Source organism: Perognathus longimembris, chromosome 28 (assembly GCF_023159225.1).
Source record: "Perognathus longimembris pacificus isolate PPM17 chromosome 28, ASM2315922v1, whole genome shotgun sequence".
Taxonomy (NCBI): Eukaryota; Metazoa; Chordata; class Mammalia; order Rodentia; family Heteromyidae; genus Perognathus; species Perognathus longimembris.
The window spans coordinates 72,285,951-72,310,798 of NC_063188.1; the positions used below are offsets into that span (position 1 = coordinate 72,285,951).

Here is a 24,848-nt window from a genome sequence, read left to right on the forward strand (position 1 = left end):
GGATATTTGTAGAATTCTAGCAATTCATTCAGTGACATCATGCCTGATTTTCCATACCACAGCTTGTCGACTCAGTATCTCCAGTCACTCTTCATTCACATCTTGAACATTGAGTAAGGCTACTGAACAAAATGAGTTCATTTTCATAAAACATGGCAGCGAGCCCTTTCTGGAATTCAACAGTCAACTCCACAATTGCTGGAATGGAATTCAAGCCATCACTTTCATTTCTTGGAAGCCAATTTCAGCAAAGGAAACTGAGCCAGTTCATCTCTTGCCAAATGAGTTTTCCCTCAGCATAATTTTACTAGGAACATTTACTAGGAAATGTAATCATACATTTGTGAAGGTATTTCCGAATAATCTTGCTTTAAAAAAATACTCAAAGTGTCTAGATAGATGAGTTGTAAAGCCAACCAAACTAATCAAATATTTTATTTCAACCTTTACAGGTGTGATGAAAAGTCATATTTATTATATCAGAGTATTGTACCTAAACTAAGTCAATCAAACTTCATATAATATTACAACTTATTTCTTGAGTAGGTGCCTGGGGCTGGGAATGTGGCCTAGTGGTAGAGTGCTTCCCTAGCATGTATGAAGTGCTGGGTTCAAATCCTCAGTACCACATAAACAGAAAATGCTGGAAGTGGTACTTTGGCTCAAGAGGTAGAGTGCTAGCCTCGAGCAAAAGAAGCTCAGGGACAGTGCCCAGGCCCTGAGTTCAAGCCCCAGTAACAGAAAACATCAACAACAAAGAACGGGTGCCTAATAATTCACAAAAATATGCAACTGTTTGGTGAACATCACAAAGCTAATACTAGTTTCTTACCTGATTAATTTGGAAGTTTTTAGCACAAAGTGAATTACAAAGAGGAATATAGAAAATGCCACAAGCTTAGGTGCTTGCAAAGTGTTGTTTGCTTCAAGCAGAACTTTCCTAAGTTCAACAGTGATACTACTATAGGAGTGACACATTTACTAAATTTTGCATGTGTGCCAGTACAGGGGTTTGGACTCGGGGCCTGAACACTGTTCCTCAGCTTTTTTGCTCAAGGCTGAAGCTCTACCACTTTAGCCACAATTCTACTTCCAGCTTTTAGGTAATAAATTAGAGAAAAGAGTCATGGAATTTCCTGCCTGGGCTGGCTTTGAACCACAATCCTCAGATCTCAGCTTCCTGAGTAGCTAGGATTACAACTGTGAGCAACCAGTGCCCAGACATGTTTACTATTATTTTGGCCAGTCCTAGGGCTTGAACTCATGGTCTGAGTACTGTCCCTGCCTTCCTTTTTGCTCAAGGCTAGCACGTCTACCACTTGAGCCACAGTGCCACTTCTGGCTTTTTCTGTTTATGTGATGCTGAGGGCTTCATGCATGCTAGGCAAGCACTCTATCCTAAGCCACATTCCCAGCCCTACATTTACTAATTTTGATAAATCAGTATTTTAAAAATTACAGAAACGGCCAAGGGCGTAGCTCAGCAGTGTAACACTGGCCTAGTATATTCCAGGCCTGGAGTTTGTAAAATGAAAGAGAAACATAAAAATCAACACTGTTCTATTTCTAGATGAACCCAACAGGCTACAAGTCCACAAGTCAGGTTGCATCATAATCTTAACACATGAATTATATTGAAGCACAGTGTTTCTCAAAGTTAGCATAAATCAAAGTCAGCCAGAGGCCTTGTTAGACAAGATTGATGTTGTGTCTCACTCCAATCCTAGCTACTCTGGAGGCTGAGATCTGAGAATTCATATTCTAAGCCAGGCATGGCAGGAATGTCAGTAAGACTCTTAACTTCAATTAATCTCCTAAAAGCTATAAGTGGCGCTGTGGCTCAAAATGGTAGAGTACTAATCTTGAGCAAAAAAGCTCAGGGACAATGCCCAGGCCCCAAGTTCAAGCCCCACAACCAAACCAAAGGTAAAAACAGACTGATGTTTCTCAACCTGTCTCTGGTTAAGTAGATGTGAATTGTTTAGGTCATCATAGGCAGCAATCAAATTGTCAGATGGGAGAGTGTTTGTGTTAAGGCTTCACTGGGGAAGAATCCAATTCAAAGTTCACTCATGGAAGTTGGTAGTAGGATTCAGTTCTTTGCAGGGTGCTGGACTGAAGGCTTGAGATCCTCACTGGTAGTAGATAGGAGGCTTTACTCAATCTTGGAGCCTGAGAATTTGCATTCCTCACAGTGACACACTTCTGTTGTTCATGGACCATACTTGAGAACCAGTGGTTTACTCACATGGCTAAGTGTACTGCTATGTGGATGCTCTGTACATCTGTTGTAACAAGCTATCTAAAAATCTCAAAAATAATTGAACTTCCTGACCCAATTTGTCCCAAAAATGTTCAGCCACCAATATATAGCATCCTGATTTCCTATCTTTTAAAAATGCTTGCTTATGATGTAGTTTCTGCAATACTCCGCAGGAATTCTTTCAAACTACCTACAAAAGGCTTCCAAGACCTGACAAATTTTGCATCTAATATATCATTTCCTATCATGGAGGTACTGCTTATTCTATTTATTTACTTATTTATTTATATATTTTTTGCCAGTCCTGGGCTTGGACTCAGGGCCTGAGCACTGTCCCTGGCATCTTTTTACTCAAGGCTCTCTCTGCCACTTGAGCCACAGCGCCACTTCTGGCCCTTTTCTATATATGTGGTGCTGGGGAATCGAACCCAGGGCTTCATGTATACAAGGCAAGCACTTTTGCCACTAGGCCATATTCCCAGCCCCTGCTTATTCTATCTAAACTAAAAAACACAGACTTTAAATTCTAAACCCGTCTTAAAGTCCTTTACGTTTCCACATTTGCAATTTTTTGTACTTGGCATGCCTTTTCTTACAATGGCTTTTTTTTTTTTTTTTTTTTTTTTTTTTTTTTGGCCAGTCCTGGGCCTTGGACTCAGGGCCTGAGCACTGTCCCTGGCTTCTTTTTGCTCAAGGCTAGCACTCTGCCACTTGAGTCACAGCGCCACTTCTGACCATTTTCTGTATATGTGGTGCTGGGGAATCGAACCCAGGGTTTCATGTAAATGAGGTAAGCGCTCTTGCCACTAGGCTATATCCCCAGCCCCTTACAATGGCTTTTTAAAAAATATGTTTTACTTGTAAGTGGTATCTTAAATTGTAATATTTCAGTAGACACATTTTTTTGTTTTTTTGGCCAGTCCTGGGCTTTGGACTCAGGGCCTGAGCACTGTCCCTGGCTTCTTCCAGCTCAAGGCTAGCACTCTGCCACTTGAGCCACAGCGCCGCTTCTGGCCGTTTTCTGTATATGTGGTGCTGGGGAATCGAACCTAGGGCCTCGTGTATCCGAGGCAGGCACTCTTGCCACTAGGCTATATCCCCAGACCGACACATTTTATTGATATGTACAGGAAATGTTATCAGTTCCACCAAGAAATTCTTTTTTTATTGGTCATGGGGCTAGAACTCAGGGCTTCTTCAAGGCTAGCACTCTATCGTTTTAAGCCACAGTTTCACTTCTGGTTTTCTAGTGGTTAATTGGAGATAAGTCTCACAGACTGTCCTGCCCAGCCTGGCTTCAAGCTGTGTTCTTCAGATCTCAGCCTTGTGAGTAGCTTCACTGGGCTACAGGCATGAGAGACAGTGCCCTGCCCTGTTATCCTTTAAATGTTTTACTTTTTTGCTTATTTTTTCCAGTTTGTATAGATGTGGGTACAAATAGTACTTCAAGGTGGTACACATCTGTAATCTCAATTGCTCAGAAGTTGAAGATTGTCATTTGAGACCTGCTTCAGAAAAAAAAGTACAGGGGCTGGGAATATGGCCTAGTGGCAAGAGTGCTTGCCTCCTACACATGAAGCTCTTGGTTCGATTCCCCAGCACCACATATATGGAAAACGGCCAGAAGGGGGGCTGTGGCTCAGGTGGCAGAGTGCTAGCCATGAGCAGGAAGAAGCCAGGGATGGTGCTCAGGCCCTGAGGCCAAGGCCCAGGACTGGCCAAAAAAAAAAAGAAGAAGAAGAAAAAAAAAAGTACCAAGCCCCTAACTCAAAAAAGAAAAAGTTGAAAAAATAAAAAATAAATTAAAAAAAAGAAAAAGTTGAATGAGGTAGCACATACCTTATCACCAAGTTTTGGGGAAGTGGAGGTAAGGAGGATCAGTTGAAGATCAGCTCCAGACTAAAGCACTACACCCTGTCTGAAAAATATACTAAAGCAAAAAGTTCTTGAGGACATGGCATAAATTGAATCAGAGTGATTGCCTGCAAGTATGAGCCCTGAGTTCCAAACCTCAGTTGCACAAAAAAGTATACATGAAGCCAGATGCTGGTGGCTCATGCCTTTAAACCTAGCTACCCAAGAGGCTGAGATCTGAGGATTGGGGTTCAAAGCCTGGGCAGAAAGATCTGCGACTCTTATCCTTAATTAACCACTCAAAAACCAGAAGTGGTGCAGTGGCTCAAAGTGGTAGACAACTGGCCTTGAGCAAAAGAGCTCAGGGACAGAACCTACAAAAAAAAAGTATCATATGTCCCACAAATTACTATTTGTTTAGTGATCTATTTTTGTGTAAAACTTAGTGGCTTAAAACATTTACTATCTTATACAATCTATGGATATGGCTTATATGGGTCTTTTGGCACAGGCTGCAATTAACTTGGCAAGGATCTGGTTTGCAGCCAGCCCAGGCAAGAAAGTCCCTAAGACTCTTATCTCCATTCATCAGCAAAGTCAGAAGTAGAGGTGTGGCTCAAGTGGTAGAACACAAACTTTGAGCAAACAAACTAAGGGACAAAGTCCAGCTCCAGTAACCCGCACCCCCCCCCCCCACACACACACAAGAAAAAGAACTTAAGTGAAAATGTTCCAGTACTACTGATAGAAAAGGGAATGGTAATTCTAGCATGCATACACTGCCTTGGTAACAAGTCATTGGATTTAAGAACATCCCTCTAAAGCTTCATTCTCATTTTCAGTTTCTCAGAGTGTACTTGACAAAGATATACTATCTAGATGTTGAGGCTCCTATCTTGAACAAATGGGTAACAAGGTCACCCAGTTCTCTGATGGATTTCACCTGTTCATTCAGGTAATATGCTTCAATGAAGTCACCTAAGGGGGGGGTCATTTTTGTCGGTGGCTATAGGGTACAGTTCCAGTAGTACATGATTCATCTTTTTGTTCAAGTGTGATGCACCATGACATGGCACCCAACCCATTCTCTCAACTTGTCACTGTTTGGCTTCTTGACATCCTGCAAGAAGGCTCATTGGTTCTGCAGCTTCCTCAATTTCTCATCATTGGCTTCTTGTAAGATTGGTGAAAAAAATATGTGGCAAGTTTCTTCACAGAGACCTCATTTCAGCTAAAGCAGTAGGATGGAGATGAAAGAGGTACAGGGCTCTAGGTTGACCTGGCAGTTGATAGTGGCCTCTTCCAAGTCCTAGTGGTAGTTCTTGATGCATCTCCATGGTCATAATGGCTATAGCCAAACGGGTTCAGCAGCTGCGCAGTGCAGCAGAGGCCTTGGGACAGGTTGAGAGCGATGCAAGGAAGTTGCTAAGGGCTGCTGTTTCTGAGCATGTGGCTGAGAGGGGCCAGCAGCAGGCTCCACTCGTGCATTGTTGAAACAAGAAAACATGCTAGCTTTGGCTTTGGAGAGGTCGACCGAGCTGTCTGGGTTCCACCGCGGGGCAGAGTCTTTTGTTAGGGGGACTGGCCAAGGAGGCCTGCGGAATTCCCGATGGTGTCCATGACTTTCAAACGGAGCCGCAGCGACCGGTTCTACAGCACCCGGTGCTGCGGTTGTTGCCATGTCCGCACCAGGGCTATCATCCTGGGGACCTGGTACATGGTGGTAAACCTGCTAATGGCGATTTTGCTGACTGTGGAGGTGACTCATCCCAACTCCATGCCAGCTGTCAACATTCAGTATGAAGTCATCGGTAATTACTACTCCTCTGAGCGAATGGCTGATAATGCCTGTGTTCTTTTTGCCGTCTCAGTTCTTATGTTTATAATCAGTTCAATGCTGCTATATGGAGCAATTTCTTATCAAGTCGGGTGGCTCATTCCATTCTTTTGTTATCGCCTCTTTGACTTTGTTCTCAGTTGCCTCGTTGCCATCAGTTCTCTGACGTATTTGCCAAGAATCAAAGAATACCTGGATCAGCTCCCTGATTTTCCCTACAAAGACGACCTCCTGGCCTTGGACTCCAGCTGCCTTCTGTTCATTGTTCTGGCATTCTTCGTGGTGTTCATTATTTTTAAGGCATATCTGATCAACTGTGTTTGGAACTGCTATAGATATATCAACAACAGAAACGTGCCGGAGATTGCTGTGTATCCCGCCTTTGAAGCACCTCCACAGTATGTTTTGCCAACCTATGAAATGGCTGTGAAGATGCCTGAGAAAGAACCGCCGCCTCCTTACTTACCTGCCTGAGGATGTTCTGCCTTTACCAATAAACCCTATACCAGCTTCTTGTCTCGATTATTTTATAGAATGCTGCAATGCAGGCCTCTTCCAACATGTTTGATATAAAATACATTGTCCTTTCGTTTCAGCATTTTATTTTCAAACACTAAGGGGTTTTTGGACATTTATTAAAAATCTTTGTTTTTTGTTAAATCTATTACGTTTTAATACTTTCTGAAGACAATCTATCTAGGTTAAGCAAGAGCAAAGTGCCATTCATTTAAGCCTTTAAGGGGGGGAGGGGAAGGGCATTCTCCACGTATATTCTGTTTTTTTAATTTCGCACTTTCTTTATAGAATGATTTGTCTTGGTTATTTGCCACCCTGAGTCATTTCAGGAGTGAGTGCAGTATTCAGGATGAGTGAGTTGGGTATGAGATCTGAGGTTTTCAGTTGTAGAAATAGGGAAAATAACATTCTGACCCGGCCTGGGAGATAGTGGTTGCATGTTTTTAATTTGTATGTTTCCTTTTTTTTGTGTGATAAGATGCTTTAATAAATCTCTTAAATATTAAAAAAAAAAAAGAAAACATGCTAATTCTTGGTAAAGACCATCTCTCAATGCTTCACTGGGAAATGACCCACTACCAAGCTCACTCACATAATTACTGGCAGGAATCAGTTCTTCAGATTGACTAGCCCATGGTGAAGAAGAGAACAGAAGGGGAGAGAAAGGGAGAGGGAGAGAATACAAAGATGGAATCCCTAATTATTTCTAGTAGTAGTCAATGGGTAACACTGGACAAATGACTTAAGTTAGCTTTTGTTTTCTGAATGGCATCAGTGTGTGGCAGATGGTATCCAGAGAACACTATGAGAAAGGAACAAGTTAAGGCAATTTTCATGCTTCAGATAAAAAAATAGTGTGGCCTGAACCAAAGTAATGGGATTGGAAACAAACATAACTGGACAAGATACTTTTGAAGAACTGAAGCAATGAAGCCTATGTGGGAAGTGACAGAGTGAAGAATCCAGGATTCCACAATTTCTGGCTTCAATGCTGAAAATATTCACAGAAAAAAATATTCACAGAAAAAGACAATACCATAAATGCAACAAGCTATTGGGGAAGTTGCCTGAAAAGATGTGTTGAAAGTTCTTGAGAGGTTGAGGGAAGGAATAGAGCTATAAGACCCATCCCAATATAGTCAGTATTTAAAGTCATAGAATGAGTGAAATCAGTCAGATGCCAGTGGCTCATACCTGTGATTTTAAGCTACTCAAGAGGCTGAAATCTGAGGGTTACAGTTTAAAGCTAGCTCAGGCACAAAAATCTCTAAAACTCTCCAGTTAACCACCAAAAAGCTGAAAAGTGGAAGTATGTTTCAATCATCAGCCTTTAACAAAAAAGCTAAGGGACACTGCCTGGGCCCTGAATTCACAGACTCTGGTGTCCTAGTATGGATATGCACACGCCCTCACATAAACACACAGCAATGAGCTCACTTGCATTAGAATCAAATGTACAACAATATGACCAGCAAATCAGTTTTAAGAGCACCAACATTTACGAAAGCCAGAAATTCATGAGGAAAATAAGTGAGTGGGGTTACTGGACACAGGTGACACAGAAAACTTAGCCAGTGAACTTGATGCCAATGCACACATAAAAAGGAGAGGGTTTTGGAGAAAAGGAGGTAATAGTTAATTAATTTGCCAGTCTCCCCACCCTCTAAAAAGTGTGAGGAGGGGCTGGGTATATGGCCTAGTGGTAGAGTGCTTGCCTTGCATACATGAAGCCCTGGGTTCGATTCCTCAGCACCACATAAACAAAAAAAAGCCAGAAATGGCACTGTGGCTCAAGAGGTAGAGTGCTAGCCTTGAGCAAAAAGAAGCCAGGGACAGTGCACAGGCCCTGAGTCCAAGCCCCAGGACTGGTAAAAAATAAAAATTAAAAAAAGTGTGAGAAACTACAGTCTTTTGCCCAAGGGGGAGGGCTAGGAAAAGCCAGACCTTTGAGGTTTCTGGGTGCACTCATCTCCTGGTTTGTTGGTGCCATTCTAAAGCTGTCAGTCCAGTGGACCAAAGATACCTTTCCAGTGGTCTATAACATAAAGGGCATGGCTGGTCCAGCAGGTGGCTGAAAGAGTACCACTTTTAAGTTCCCCAACATGGGGAAAATGGAGGACAAAGGAAAAAGAAATTTTAAACTTGAGCAATTGAACAATGTAAACTGACTAGTGAAATGATTTCGTTATTGAGGTACAACTACAGCTGTAAGCATATTTAAGTGTCTGTTGCTTTTACACAATGGTGCAGGCCTGTAGTCCCAGATATTCAGGAGGCCAAGGCAGGATTACTTGAACTCAGCCTGGACAACACATAAAGACCCAATCTGTAAATAAATAAATAAATAAATAAATAAATAGAATCCAGTCAGATGCTCAGATTACAGGGCTCAGGCCTGTAATCCTAGCTACTCAGGAAATTGAGATTTGAGGACCGTGGTGAGACTCTTATCTCCAAATAACCACCAGAAAACCAGAAGTGGTGCTATATGGTTCAAGTGGTAGAAGGCTAGCCCTGAGCTGAAGAGTTTAGGGACAGTGCCCAGGCCCAGAGTTCAAGCCCCACAACCAACAGGAAAAAAAAGAATCCAAAGAGTTGGATAGCTTTAGGATGTTGAGACTGTGTCATAAGTAGCAAATAGAAGTACAGAATCCAAGGAAAATAGTTCAAGGACAGGATGGCTTTATGATGGTAATTATCTCAAAAAGGGCCAAGAAACAATGGAAATGAATGTGGCAGCTCAGAATGATGACAGCAGATAGAAAGTGGCAATAGAGTAAGTAGATTAATATCCTAATCTTTACCATTCACTCTATGTTATTCACTAATGGCTTACACCTGTGATCCCTAGTTTGAGAGGCTGAGATCTGGAGGATCTCATATTGAAGCTAGCATAGGCAGAAAAGTTCATTAGACTCCATTCCAAAATACAAAGCAAAAAAAAAAAAGGCTTGAAGCTTCTCTCCCATGGTAGAAAACTAGCACAGTAAACTCAAGTCCTTGAGTTTACACCCCAGTAATGTTAGAAAAAAGAATAGTGCAAATGAAAGAAAAGAGAAAAGATAATAGCTTACGGAAATTGTAAAGTTCAAAAAGTGGCAGTTAAAAATTATTTGTGCATAAGGACAGGGATGTAGTGGTAGAGTAATTGCCCACCATGTGCAAGGTTCTTGGTTCCATCAACAACAACAAAAAGAAAAGCTGGGGCCAGGAGCTGGTGGCTCATGCCTCTAATTCTAGCTACTCAGGAGGGTGAGATCTGAAGATCAAGAACCAAATTCAGCCTCAGCAGAAAAGTCTGTTAGGCTCTTATTTGTAATTAACCAGCAAAAAGCCAAAAGTAGACATATGGATCAAATGGTATAGAGCCAGCCTTGAGTGAAAAAGCTAAAGGATAGTGCCCATGCCCCAAGTTCAAGCCCCAGTACCAGTACACGTATACAAATCAGTTGTCCATACTGCTGGAACGATTTTAATAAACATAACCTTATGGATAACTATTAAATCTGCACAAGGCCCTCCAGGCAAGATAATCTCAATTGTTCTTTCTTTACCTGACATATTTCTCATCACTCTTGTATTTGCTCTTTTTTGGGGGGGTTAGGTCCAAGAATAGGACTCAAATTCAGTTCCTAATACTTTCAGTTCATTGGTTAGTGCTCAGCCAACTGAGCTGCAACTCCAACCCCTTTGCTTTTTTTTTTTTTTGCCAGTCCTGGGGCTTAAACTTAGGGCCTGGGCACTGTCGCTAAGCTTCTTTTGCTCAAGGCTAATACTCTACCACTTGAGCCACAGCACCACTTCAGGCTTTTTCTGTGTATGTGCTACTAAGAAATCAAACCCAGGGCTTCATGCATGCTAGGGAAGCACTCTACCACTAAGCCACATTCCCAGCCCTACTGTATTTGCTTTTTTTAAAAGGGTCTTCAAAAGCCAGGTTCTGGTGACACATACTTGTTATCCTAGCTATTCAGGAGACTGAGATCCAAGGATTTTGGTTCAAAGCCAACCCAGGCAGGAAAGTCCATGAGACTCTTATCTTCAATTAACTACCAAAAAGCTTGATAGAAGACATGGTAGACACGCTAGTAAAATATGCATTTGCCCAAACACTTTCTAATTACTCTTTTTTTATGCCAGACCTGGGGCTTGAACTCAGGGCCTGGGTACTGTCCCTGAGCTGCTTCTTTTTTTGGTCGGTAGTGGGGCTTGAACTCTGGGCCTGGGTGCTGTCCCTGAACTCTTCAGTTCAAGGCTGGCAGTGTACCACTTAAGCCACAACGCCACTTCTGTTCTTCTGGTGGTTAACTGGAGATAAAGAGTCTCATGGACTTTATTGCCCAGGCTGGCTTTGAGCCTGGTTTTGAACCAAAATCCTCAGATCTCAGCCTCCTGAGTAGCTAGGATTACAAGCATGAACCACTAGCGCCTGGTGTCCCTGAGCTTCTTTTGCTCAAGGCTAGTACTCTACCACTTGAGCCACATCGCCATTTCTGGCTTCTTCTGTTTATGTGGTACTGAGGAACCAAGCACTCTACTACTAAGCCACATTCCCAGCCCCACATTTTTTAAAATTAAAGTTTAAAAAAATTGTGAATGCTATAAGTGAATGAGAGTGAGGGAGAGACACTGCAGGACTAGAGGCTCAAGTGATAAGAGTGCCTGCCTGGCTAGGAAGACTTTGAAGCCAACTCCCAGGGTCATACAGGCAGAGAATGCAGAACTGGTACTTCTGAATTCCTATAACATCTCTGTGTGATTAACTCCCTTAGTAACCAACTTACATATTTTCTTTCTATTGATAGTATTGTATATTTTAGCAACCTTACTGTTTTTTTAATCTATGTATGTAGCCAGAAAAAGTATGTAATTTTATACAACAAAAAGGAAACATGAGAGCCTGCAAGAGTTTGAGTAATGGAAATCTACAAGGACTAGTTACCACTTACTAGTATCCACACCAAAGAAAAATGATTGGGGCTGGGGGTGTAGCTTAGTGATTAACACATTTACTTACCACCCATGAGGCCCAAGTAAAAAATTTTTTGTTACCTCATTTGTGTATATATGTATTTTGTGCTCAAGGCTATTGCTCCACCACTTAAATCCACTTGTGGCTTTTTGGTGGTCCATTGGAGATAAGAGTCTCACATGCTCTCCTGCCAGAACTGGCTTAGAACATGGATTCTCAGATCTCAGTCTCCTTAGTACCTAGTATAATAGACATGAGTCACTAGCACCTGGCTTTGGTTCTATGGGGAATAGGGAGAAAGAATAGCTGGAGACTGTAGGGCTTTTCCCTATCACTGAGCTACACTGCATCAACAATTTTACCTCTTTACACCTTATTCAACTACAAAAGGGGGGGAAATATCATGCATCTTGTAAGCCTGTGAGATTTAAACAAGGTAATATATTTTAAAAGCACTTCATATACAATTTAATGCTCAATTAGCTGTAATTACCATTATGATCATATCCCAGGCACTACTATAACATCTAGAATAGTCGATATCTTTTCAAGATCTCTCTGAATGAAGAACACCAGCTACCATTTTCTGTATTTTTTTTATAGTTTTTTTTTTTTTTGGCCAGTCCTGGGGCTTGGACTCAGGGCCTGAGCACTGTCCCTGGCTTTTTTTTTTTTTTTTTTTTTTTTTGCTCAAGGCTAGCACTCTGCCATTTGAGCCACAGCGCCACTTCTGGCCATTTTCTGTATATGTGGTGCTGGGGAATTGAACCCAGGGCCTCATGTATATGAAGCAGGCACTCTTGCCACTAGGCCATATCCCCAGCCCTCATTTTCTGTATTTTGAAGCACAAAATGACACTGACTCTTGCTTGGACTTTTCAATGTCTCGTTATTCATGTACTACCAATATGATTTCTCTCACAACCAAGCATGGCAATGAATTATGTATCTTTTATCAACTATTTTTTTCTTTTTTGTGTGTGGTATTAAGGATAGAACTCAGGACTTTGCATTTGTAAACGCTCTACCATGTAAGCCAGACCCAAGTTTTCCAACTCATTTTGCTTTCATTGGCCTCATTCAAGAAAAATTACAGCCTTGAAATGATGGGTTTGAATGCTCATTATTTTCTCCTCTCTTCGGTTTTTTGAGATGGAGGAGTCTCATTATGTAGCTCAAGCTGACTATGAACTCAAACTCACAAGCCTTCTGCTTCAGCCTCCTGAATGCTAGGATTACAGGCATGCATTCCCATGCCCAGCTGCTGATTATCTATTTTTCCTCATAGACATTAACTATTAAATAAAGCTTTCACAAGCTTTCACTCCCTTCATCACACTACATCAATGCCTGAATCAGTCTAAAATAGCTTTTGACTGTTCTATTTTTGAAACTCTTTGAAAAAGACCAGGCAAACAATTTGCAGGTTTTCTGAATTTTCCTGCTAGTAGTGATTTTCATTTACAAGAGTGTATAGAGCATATAACTGAAAGAAAATGACAAAAATCGTTTGTTTAGTTTTGTTTTTGTATGAGTACTGTGGCTTTTTATTGCCAGTACTGGGGCTTGGACTCAGGGCCTGAGCATTGTCCCTGACTTCTTTTTGTTCAAGGCTAACACTCTGCCACTTGGGCCACAGCGCCACTTCTGGCCATTTTCTGTATATGCGGTGCTGGGGAATTGAACCCAGGGCTTCATGTATAGGAGGCAAGCACTGTTGCCACTAGGCCAAATCCCCAGCTCAAATGACAAAATTTGTTCCAACAATAAAATATCATTTTTTCATGGGAGGTCCAAAGTTGTCTAAAGCTAAACAAAGAAGCCAGCATCTTATCTATTGTTTCATACTGCCACCCCTACATTCTGTTTTATAAATGAAAAGGAACCTTAGAAGAAAGGGCCCTGTTGTGATCTTGCCTAAAGAACAAAACTAAAGGATCCTACAGTGAGTTTTGTTTTGAAGCAGTAATACAGTCAAAAGAAATGCTAGGGGGCTGGGGATATAGCCTAGTGGCAAGAGTGCCTGCCTCGGATACACGAGGCCCTAGGTTCGATTCCCCAGCACCACATATACAGAAAACGGCCAGAAGCGGCGCTGTGGCTCAAGTGGCAGAGTGCTAGCAGCCTTGAGCGGGAAGAAGCCAGGGACAGTGCTCAGGCCCTGAGTCCAAGGCCCAGGACTGGCCAAAAAAAAAAAAGAAATGCTAGGGCTGGGAATGTGGCTTAGTGGTAGAGTGCTTGCGTAGCATGCATGAAGCCCTAGGTTCCATTCCTCAGCACCACATAAACAGAAAAAGCCAGACGTGGCGCTGTGGCTCAAATGGTAGACTGATAGTCTTGCGCACAAAGGGGCTTAGGTACAGTGCTCAGGCCCTGAATTCAAGCCCAGAACCGGCAAAAAAATAAAGAAGAAATGCTTGGCAGACAAATCAGCCAAGTGAAAAATTGTCGCCATCAAGACAGAACATAACAGCAGGGTGCTAATGGCGTATGTTTGTAATCCTCTCTACTCAGAAGACCCAGACCTGGAGGATCCAGGTTTAAAGCTGGCCCAGAGAGAAAATGTTTGAGACATCCTCTCTTAACTAGCAAAATGCCATACTGGATGTGTGGCTCCAGTGGTAAAAGGCCAGCGGCAAGCAACAAAGCCCAATGAGAGCATAAGGCCAGCCTGAGTTCAATCCCACAGAAGGCAAACGACAATCATTTATTAAGCAACTTTCAATGACTCTGTGCTATAATTGAGGAAATTTATCATTACTCCAATATCATTTACCAGACCAAAAGAACTTTACTCACTGATAACATAGGCACTTTACATACAAAATTGTAGAGCCAGTCTTTTAATTTGGGGTGGTGGGGGTGGTGGAGGATAACTGGGGTTTGAACTCAGGGCATTATGCTTGCTAGGTCTTGCCAGTCTTAAATGTACTATATTAAGAACGACACTGAGTTTGTTGCTGGTGGTTCACGCCTGTAATCCTAGCAATTCGGGAGGCTGAGATCTGAGGATTGTGGTCCAAAGCCAGCCAATTAAACAATAGAAAACTGGAAGTGGTGCTGTGGCTCAAAGTAGCACAGCGTTATCTCTGAGTGAAAAAGCTCACAAACAGTGCCTAGTCCCTGAGTTCAAGGGCTTCAACTGACAAAAGAAAGAAAAAGAAAAGGAGTGCAAGGCCCCAAGTTTAAGCCCCAGTACTTGTGCACGCACGCATGTGCGTGCACACACATACTCGCCACACCACATATTTTTTTAAGACAGAGATTTCACTATATACAGCCCAGAACTCTCAATCCCAGCCTCTAGGATGCTGGGATTACAGACATGCTATACCACACCAAGAAAAGTATACTTTTTAAATCACTTCTTCAATGCATTCTCTTAAGATTAGTTACCTATTCATTTAGGAAAAAGGAAATCCTATACCCCAAAATACAAGCCATTATGAAGAACACCAAAAGTTCAGAATTTGCTTGCAATTTAACATAGAAAATAAGATCTGTATTTTTTCCAATGGATCTCAGGACTACCTCAGACCCCCAAATTGTACTATGAACTTCTAATATACAGCAGAGTAGAAACAATTTTACAGTGAACATTCAACTGTTGACCAGTGAGAAACTAACATTTATAAAAACTTATCACATGGGCTGGGAATTTGGCTTAGTGGTAGGGTGCTTGCCTAGCATGCATGAAGCTCTGAGTTCGATTCCTCAGTACCACATAAACAGAAAAAGCCAGAAGTGGCACTGTGGCTCAAGTGGTAGAGTGTCAGCTTTGAGCAAAAAGAAGCTCAGGGACAGTGCAAAAGCCCTGACTTCAAGCCCAAAGACTAGCAAAAAAAAAATTTAAAGAAAGAAAAATTCCTTATAAAAAAATCTTATCAGGGGGCTGGGAATATGGCCTAGTGGCAAGAGTGCTTGCCTCGTATACATGAAGCCCTAGGTTTGATTCCTCAGCACCACAGATATAGAAAATAGCCAGAAGTGGCACTGTGGCTCAAGTGGTAAAGTGCTAGCCTTGAGCAAAAAGAAGCCAGGGACAGTACTCAGGCCCTGAGTTCAAGGCCCAGGACTGGCAAAAAAAAAAAAAAAAAAAACTTATCAGGGCTGGGAATACGGCCTAGTGGTAGAGTGCCTGCCTAGCATGCATGAAGCCCTAGTTTCAATTCCTCAGCACCACATAAACAGAAAAAGCCAGAAGTGACACTGTGGCTCAAGTGGTAGAGTACTAGCCTTGAGCAAAGGAACATTGCCCAGGCCATGAGTTCAAGCCGCAGGACTGGCCAAAAAAAAACAAAAAAAAAAAACTTATCACATATCCACCCATTTATTCAAACCAACCGTTTATATGAACTGCTGAAATTTTTATTTTTCATTTCTCTATTTAGGGACAAGGTCTTGCTATGCTATTCAGGCTGGCCACAAACTCCGGGGCTCAAGAAATCCTTCTGCCTCAACCTGGCAAGAAGCTGGGACATCTGCCCCTGTGTCTGGACAGTGCTGAAATCTGAAAAATATACTTGGGCTGGGTGCAGTGGTTCATGCCTGTAATCTAAGCTACATAGCAGACAGAGATCTGAGGATCACAGTTTGAAGCCAGCTCAGGCAGAAAACTCAGAGACTCCAATCAAGCATCACAAAAAGCTGGAAGTGCAGCTTTGGCTCAAGTTGTAGAGCTAGCCTTGAGCAAAACTGCTCAAGGACAGTCCCCAAGCCCTGAGTTCCAAGGCCCAGTATCAGCACTTCCCCCCCCAAAATACATATATATGTGTACACATACATATATATGTATATATGAGTATGTATATATGTATACTTATACATATATATTGAAATTTCTTCTCACAATTTTTTGACTATTGGAAATATACCAACAAAGTCTAGAAGCCATAAACTATACTTAGTGTTCCTCTCTTCGGCCCATCATCTCCAATCAAAATCTCTTCGGAACTCAAACAGCCATTTTAAGACCACACCCTTGTTCACTATCTGTATTATCCTTAGGCCTCTTCCTGGCTCAGCACTGATGTGAAGCCTCTACCAAATTTCACTCACCCACTCACTCAGAACCTACCATGTCTCTCAGAGGGACATTTTCATCACTTGCAGTTAGTGTGCAATATCTGTAATTCTATTTTTCAGTCTGTTTCTTTCATTAAACCCTGACGTCTTCGAGGGCAAAAATTCCCTTATTTTCCTCTGAATCTTTGGCAATCAGCAGAATACTTGCCCTTGCAGCAAGTACTCAGTAGGAGTAACATAAATGAACGAAGCAAATCAAGGAAAAGCTGAGTGTGGAAATGGCCTAATCATAGTAGCACTTTAGAACGCTTCATCCTAGAACAACTGTTGTTAAGAGCATGAGCTTTGAAGCCAGACTGCATGGGCACAAATCCCAGAATCCCAGCTCTGCCACTTATTGCTGGGTATCTTTGGGAAATTTTCTAAAGTTCCTATGCCTGAGTTTCTTCATGTGGAAAACAAAGGTAACAGTGCTTCTTAGGTTATTGTGAGGATCCTATTAGATGGTCATTTTTTAAAGCATTGTAGTTCAGTGACAGAACACTTGCCTTGTGTGTGCTTGTGGCCCTCTCTGGGATCAACCCCCAACACAAAACTCTTGCGCACATGCGCATGCACATGCACACACCACACACACATACACACACACACACACACACACAGAGTAAGCATTGCATCAATGTCGTCACTCCTGCCAGCAATCGGGTTGCTGGTAGCAATGAAGTTAAAAAAGAAAGATAAAAGCTGGGAGTGTGACTCAAATGTTAAGAGTGCTTGCTTAACCTGTGGGGAAAACCTTGTGTTCAAGTTTCAGTATCAAGAAACAAACAAAATGGACCCCCAAACATAGCCTTAAAGCCTGGGTAGTAGCAATGAAAACAACGTGGAAAGAATGGCTGTGAATGAATCTACTTTAGAATGTCCAGGACAAGCAAGTGGGGTTTTTATACAGTACACATTCTACCACCAAGTTCAGTCCCCAGCCCTATAACTGGATTTTTAAAAAATTAAAACAACTGTGATGTATCTAATTTAGGCAACGATTCGATTTTGGGCACTTGCAGTCTAGCATTACTTGACTCTAGCCACAAGCTCAGTAAGCACTGCAAGCTTCTTTTTGTAGCAAATCTTTCCATCTCTCAGCTGAGATTCCTTTCATTACTCCATCAGGCACCACTTCTTTAGCTGGTGAATACCACGATCCCATCCAGTGAGTACATTCCCTAGGTTGGGTAACAGATGTGCAGTTTCATCCGATTCAACCCTGTACTATTTTTCTTGCTGCTTCTTCCTGCCTACCTCCTTACTTCTCAAGCCTTGCTATTCCCTCCACGTAGGAACTTGAAACCTAAGAGCAACAGAGCAATAGAGTGGTGCCAAGAACTGGGGATGCTGCCAAGCTCTTCCCTGGGCCCCATATGCAATGACCCAACTCCATGCAGATTGGACTTAACAGCCCCCAGGGCCTCATAGACTTGGTATTCCTTTTTGCTTCGCTCATTTTCTTTCTCCCACTTAAAGCAACCTCATCCCCAAACCATGATCCATTCAAATCCAATTCATCCTTAAAGATCTAGGTGAGGCCCAACTTCTTCAGGAAGTCTCCCCCAACCATTTCAGTCCAGATTACCAACCTCTTCACACACATGTACATACACAAACAAGTACTGTACTTACTGTGTGCACCACAAAGCAAAGCATAGTCACTGTACACATTGATATAATTAAACGTTCCGCGTGTATATGTTTGATTTTTCAAGGGAAGGAAGGGTGTCTCCTATGTCTTTCAAACCTTATAGTGGGTTAATACTTGTTGAACAGTGAATCAGTGCTGCTCTTTTTTTTTTCTCTTAAAAATAATTTGTTTAGGCTAAAGCAAGAGGAGACAGAAGCATGTTCAAATGAAAAGGGCTAAAAGCACTGGATTAAAATGGGGAAAATGTAGAAGGTGTCTAATTAACACGGTGAGATTTGTTGTGAGGTTGGAAAAGAGTTATAGGATGATGTCAACAGGAAAAAATGCAAGGAAAAGGTATTTCAGTTTGAAAAAGGCAGCAGGAGAAGGAAGGGTGAGGCTAGAAATTCTCACCAAATTGTGCTAAAAACCTAGAGGTAAGCCAACTGGGTAAGTGAAAGCAAAGGGAGGTGGCTAGGATGATAGCGATGGAGATGTGGTCAAGGAGGTGAGTAAATTGATGGGGGTGAGATGGAGGGGAAAGGTGGACAAAATGGGCATGAGCAATTAGGTTAGTAGAGTGGTTAGAAGAGTTAGGTGGAGAGGGAATAGGTGTGAAAAGTGTTATTTAAAATCCGGCCCCTCCCTCACCTTGACCCGGAAGCGGATGAGTGCTAGCCTCACGCAGTGGCTCAGGCAGGCAGGTGGCAGGAACCAGGCCCGCGGTGGAGGGGTGCCCTTGTTGCCCACGTGTCCCACGATCAGTTGCGCTGTCTGCCGTTCGGCCTGGCACCGACGGCCCCACTCGGCCAGTCGGTCCTTGCCCAGGCCCCCGGGGAACATGACCACCAGCTCCAGGCCGTCGCCGCCGGGATAGGCACAAGCCTGGCACAGCGCTGACAAGTAGCCCAGCATGGCGTTCCATTGGCCGCCACACACCCAATCCGTCTGGTAGCCGCCATAAAGCCGCGGCAGCGCTGAGCCCGCGTCTACCAGCACCCGGGCCCCAGGCAGCGGAGGGGGCGGCGGGGGCAGCGGCGGGGGCAGCCCGGGCTGCGCCTGGCCGTGGTGATGGAAGTGGTGAGCAGGGTGGTGGTGCCGAGTGGGCCCCGCGCCCACAGAGTAGGCACCCAAGGCAGCAGGCGGGAACGGCGGCGGAAGAGGACCGGAGCCCCGCGTGGCGCGCACAGCCCCCGGCGCTAAAGCTGCCGTCGGTGGCAGCTGGCGATGCAGGTGCTGCTGCTGTTGCTGGCGTGAAACGGTGCGAGCGAGTTTGAGAAGATCCACGGGCACTACGGCCCCCGGACAGCGCTTCTCCAGGAACTCCTGGAAGCCCTGGACGCCCATGCTTGGTCAGTGGGCAGATGAGACAGCGGCTGCGCAAGCAGGCGGGCGAAGATATGGGCGCGAAGCTGGGGGTGAGCGCGTGCGCACTCCGTGGGGGGCTAGAGGGCGGGGACAGGATTCCCGGCGGGAGGGTTGCGGGGACCGGGAGGGAAGGGGAAGAGAAATCAGATTGGATGAGGATGGAGGGGAGGGGTGAGGCTAACCAGACCCTGGAGAGGCTGGGCGGACAAAAGCGCTGTCAAGGCTGTAGTCACGTCTCTCCCCCTCCGCTGCGCTTCTTCACCATTTCAAAGGTGGTGAAGCCTCTTCCTTCCACCTCCGGGAGCCATGTTGCCTCGTCCTCTCTATGATAAACGTTTTCTAGCTGGAAAAGGGGGGGGGGGCGGGGCCGATCGGCATCCTGGGAGTTGTAGTCATCTTGTGTATGAACTCGTGATACAGCCAGCGAATGAGAACACCACCCTTGCAGCTCACAGGGTTGCAAGAGGTGGGGAATGAAGATGTGTGTTTGGAATTTTCTGGCAACTCTTTCCATACCACCGTTTTGCCTCAGGCTCTTTACTGCTATTCCTAGGGAAAGGGGGTGTTAGAGGAAGGAGTGATGCTTCATGGGAAAGGAGATAGAGCAAACTGATTGCTTTTGGCTAAAATGAGCTGAACTTCCCTGGGAGGGAGAAATCTCCCTTACATAGATAAAATAATCTGCATAGCTTGTAATGAAGAAGAAAAAAAGGACACGAAGTATAAAAATAACCACTACCATTTCCACACCAACCCATGTCTGGCTCCTGAAATTATTTGATGAGTAGTTGCTCAATTCGAAATGGTAAAACTTACATTTGCCTAAGACAATGAAGAGACAAAATGAAATTGCATAGCCTTTGCCCTGCACATCTCTTTGGTCGGGGAGATCACTGCCAATGCCAACTAGATACTCTATCATTTTTGGAACCCTATACTTAGGGTCTTTGTTTCCAAACTGTGAATCAGTCTGTGTAGGAGCTCTTCAACATGTAGAAGCTCTTCAAAATAGCTGCAAGGGTTCTAATTTCATTGCAATCTTTTTTAAAAAAATCTATTTTCAGCACATTTCTCTGATGAAACCTCTGTGTACTCTGCCTTCATCAGTTGCACAGCAGCAAAGTGAGTCGTAGCCACATCTTTCTTGGAATGTACTGGGATGTGCTAGATAATGGCAAACCACAAAAATCCAGAACCCAAGAGAGATCTAAAGGAATGGTGTCTAAGAACAGTCGATTAGGATGTAAAAGCAAAAATGCCCAAAACTATCAAGGATTTCACTATAAAACACTAGTTGAACAAACCAGGATGGCAAGGAATAAAAAGATAATGAGGCAGTGTGCGTAGGTTACTCATGAAAACAAGCCAAGCAAAAGAAGAGAGCAGTGTCTTGAAAAGGGATAAAAGAAGGAGGACTGGCAATATAGCTTACTGATAGAGTGCATGCCTAGCATACACAAAGCCCTGGATTCGATTCCTCAGTACCACATAAACAGAAAAAGCCGGAAGTGGTGCTGTGGCTCAAGTGGTAGAGTGCTAGCCTTGAGCAAAAGAAGCTCAGGGACAGTGCTCAGGTCCTGAGTTCAAGCCCCACGACTGACATTTTAAAAAAATGATTGAGGAATTTCCAGGTGCTAGTTGCTCACAACTATAATCCCACCTATTCAGGAGGCTGAGATCTGAAAATCATGGTTGAAAGCCAGCCCAGGCAGGAAAGTCCATGAAATTCTTAACCCCAATTAACCACCTAAAACTCAGATGAGCACAAAAGCTCAGGGACAGTGCCCAAGCCTCCAATTCAAGTCCCATGACCGAAGCCCCTCTAAAAAATATAGATGGAGGAATAGTGGTATTGTAGGAAAATGGACACCTATTGGATAGTCTGCCTAGCTTCCTTCTAGTAGGAATTGACCCTGTGCTTCCCACATTTAGAATTACAGCATACACTGTCATGTTCCTATATCCATTAGCTGATTGGGTTAGAGAAGGACATGTAATCCAGCCAGTACCAATCAGAATCTCATTCCCTAGAAATTTTGGACTTAGACCAAAGATACCAGCTTTTATCTAAGTATAAAATTTGGAAACCATCAGCAGTCAAAGGTCTCACCAAAGAACAGAAACAAATGTGTGGTCTGCAGAAAGAGAAAAATGTAGCCAGGCACCAGAGGCTCACACATGTAATCCTAGCTACTCAGGATGCTTCTGAGGATTGCAGTTTGAACCCAACCCTGACAGGAAAGTCCTGGAGATTTGTATCTCCAATTACTCACCCCAAAATCCGGGAGTGGTAGAGTGTTAGAGCAAAAAGAGTTCCCAGGCAGTGCCCTGAGTTCAAGCCTCAGGAGGACAGACACCAAAAAAGAAGAAGAAAGAAAAGGACAAGTGACAGATAGGAAATTCAAATACCAGATTCTAGACATTCAATAGACTCTCCTGTGCCAGGGCTAGAACACTGTACCTCAAACTCTTGCTTTGTTTGCATTCTACCACTTGAGCCAAAGCTCTTGTCCCAACTTTTTTTCTGCTCCTGAAGCTTGAACTCTGGGCCTGGACACTGTTTCTGAGCTGCTTTGGCTCAAGGCTAGTGCTCTAGCACTTGAGCCACAGCACCACTTCTGGTTTTCTGGTAGTTAACTGGAGATGAGTCTCATAGCCTTTCCTGCCAGGGCTGGCTTTGAATCATAATCCTCAGATCTCAGCCTCCTGAGTAGCTAGGATTACAGGTGTGAACCACCAGCGCCTAGCTCCCATTTTTGTTACTAGTTAGTTGGAGATGGAGTTTTACAGACTTCTGCTCAGACTGACTTTGAACTGAAACCCTCACATCTCATCCTCCTGAGTCACTGGGATTACTGGCATAAGCCACTGGCACACCCTGGTTCCTGAGGTATTGCAATCCTTGGTTTGTAACAAAAACCTATATCCTTACTGCTTATATTTTGAGTTAGGGTACAAATTGCTTAGGAAAAGGATGTTAACTAGAAATGGGGTATAGGAAATTATAGACCCTAGAATATGGAAGTGATTGATGGGAAATCTCCAGCATCTGCTGGTGGAAAGGGAGTTGGCAGTCTCTTCTCGATGGCAGTGGAGCATTGGTTCATTGCCCTGAGGACTCAAATGCGAACAGTCCTGGGGTTGATGATGTAGCTACGAAATAGTGCTTGCCCAGAATTTTACCCCCAGCAGAGCTAAATAAATAAAATCAAATCAACAACAGCAGAGCAGCCTTTCTGCCAGTTATCAAGATATCTGCAATTTGTAAGAGATACCCATTCCACTTCAAAGAATTTGCTGATTAAGAACTGGCATGTATGTATTGATGTTATCTGAAGATACCCCCAAGTTCTCTTGTTTACTAATTCCCCTAAAATGTGATGATGTCTCTTATAATTGCATTCAGTTGGAACTGAAGTTAGAATGGTCAAAGGGTCAACCTTCCTGGACACATCAGAAAACTTTAAACTGGGCTCCAGTAGATCACAAGTATAATCCTAGCTATTCAGGGGGTTGAAATCTGAGGATCACTGTTGGAAGCCAGCCTATGAGACTATCTCCAATTCACCACAAAAAAACCTGGAAGTAGACCTGTGGCTCAAGTGGAAGATTGCTAGCCTTGAGCACAAAAGCACTCAGATAGCACCTAGGCCCTGAGTTCAAGCCCCAAATCAGAACCAATTTTTTTTATCCCATGAGTTTTCTTATACCTAGAATTAATTTCCCTTACTCCTATTCAAGTGGAAAGGATGTTTTCTTACACCTGGTAATTGATTAATTAGTGTGATGTCTTCTTTTCTAAAAAGGAAATTTGGTCGTTTTTAATGATTCCATAGGAGGTCTAATATTCTTATTGGATTACACTCTGGGACTTTTAACTTGCTAGGCAAGCACTCTGCCACTTGAGCCACATCCCCAGTTCTTTTGCTTTGAGTTTAGGGTCCTGTGCTTTTCCCCAGGCTAGTCTCCTACCCAGCTTCTCCTATCTCTCAAGTAAATGGGATTAGTCATGTGCCATGGGTCCTGGAACATATTAGCTACATTGGTGGCAATTATGTTTAATTACAGGCTATAAGATCTAAAGGAGCCACATTGAACTAGAGGAGAATGGGGCGTGTCCAGGAATGCCACTATTTCTGCATGCAGTTGTTGAATATGTTTTGCAGTTGTCCTTTTTGCAATTGTACGTGGCAGTCAAATGACAAATATGTTTGTGGGGCAGCCAAAAGAAGGACTGTGGGTATCTTTTGTCTTGTATGTAAGTTTAGCTGACTTGGGGAGGGTAAAAGGGAAAGCTCAGAAATGGTGGGACAAAGGGTGAACTAATTCAGCAGTGATACTAGACACTATGTTAAAAAGGAACTATACAACTTGTGGAGGGAACTATACAACTGTACAACTCAGGAGGGAAAAACTGGGAGAAAATGAGGGAAGAGGTGACACTGTTCAAAAAGAAATGTGTTGTGGCTGGGAATGCGATTTAGTGGTAGAGTGCTTGCCTAGCGTACATGAAACCGTAGGTTCGATTTCTCAGCACCATACACACAGAAGAAGCGGGAAGTGGCGCTGTGGCTCAAGTGGTAGAGTGCTAGCCTTGAGCAAAAAGAAGCCAGAGACAGTGCTCAGGCCCTGAGTCCAAGCCCCAGGACTGGCAGAGAGAGAGAGAGGGAGAGAGAGAGACAGAGAGAGAGAGAGAGAGAGAGAGAGAGAGAGAGAGAGAGGAAATGTGCTCTTACCTTACTTAGCTGTAACCTCTCTGTACATCACTTTTACAATTAAAAAAATAGAAAAAGAAAGACTGTGGGTAAACACCTATTACCTATTAAATTGTGTCTGTGCGTACCTTCTCTATGTCAACCATATCCTTTTATTGCACAGGTGCCATCATTATTGCACGTTTGGTATTGAGCTGGAGAAGGAAAGACGAAAAGTTCTGGCTGGGAAGACAGAGGGGGAAATATTGTAAACATATGTAGAGTTGTAACAATGAAATCTCCCCCTACATAACTAAAATGATAGATTAAGCACATAGTACTGGGCCTGTGGATATTTTCTTTGCTCTTTTATCTTTTGTATGGCTACTGGGGCTTGAGCTCAGGGCCTAGGCTTTGTCCCTTAGCATTTTTGCTCAAGACTAGCACTATACCAGTTGAGCTACAGTTCTATGTGCAGCTTTTTGATGGTTAATTAGAGATAAGAGTCTCACTGAGGAAGTGGCTCTGTAGCTCAAAGTGGCAGAGAGCTAGCTAGCTTTGAGCAAAAGAACAGAGGGACAGCCCTTGGGCCCTTAGATCAAGCCCCACAACTGACCAAAAAAAGAAAAAAGAGTCTCACTGAC

General features: G+C 43.4%; 2 protein-coding genes across 3 annotated transcripts in view; one reads left to right on the forward strand and one right to left on the reverse strand.

Annotated features, from left to right (window-relative positions):
• Positions 1–21,065, reverse strand: part of Fam120c (family with sequence similarity 120C) — a 108,497-nt gene extending 87,432 nt beyond the window's left edge. The window contains exon 1 of one of the 2 annotated variants that reach the window (XM_048335602.1): positions 18,794–21,062. In XM_048335602.1, coding sequence (XP_048191559.1) covers positions 18,794–19,489 — 696 coding nt within the window. In that variant the 5' untranslated portion in view covers positions 19,490–21,062. Of the gene's footprint in view, positions 1–18,793 lie in introns of both variants that reach the window. The other variant, XM_048335603.1, reaches the window with a different exon arrangement.
• Positions 5,647–6,543, forward strand: LOC125343291 (lysosomal-associated transmembrane protein 4A-like). Its single transcript, XM_048335604.1, has one exon. It carries the CDS (start codon positions 5,727–5,729, stop codon positions 6,426–6,428), a length of 702 nt encoding a protein of 233 aa, XP_048191561.1. The 5' UTR covers positions 5,647–5,726; the 3' UTR covers positions 6,429–6,543.
• Positions 21,066–24,848: the final 3,783 nt, after the last annotated feature.

Bases quoted from the DNA above. Each gene is read 5' to 3' on its own strand.
- LOC125343291 (XM_048335604.1), top strand. From the start codon at position 5,727: ATGGTGTCCATGACTTTCAAACGGAGCCGCAGCGACCGGTTCTACAGC.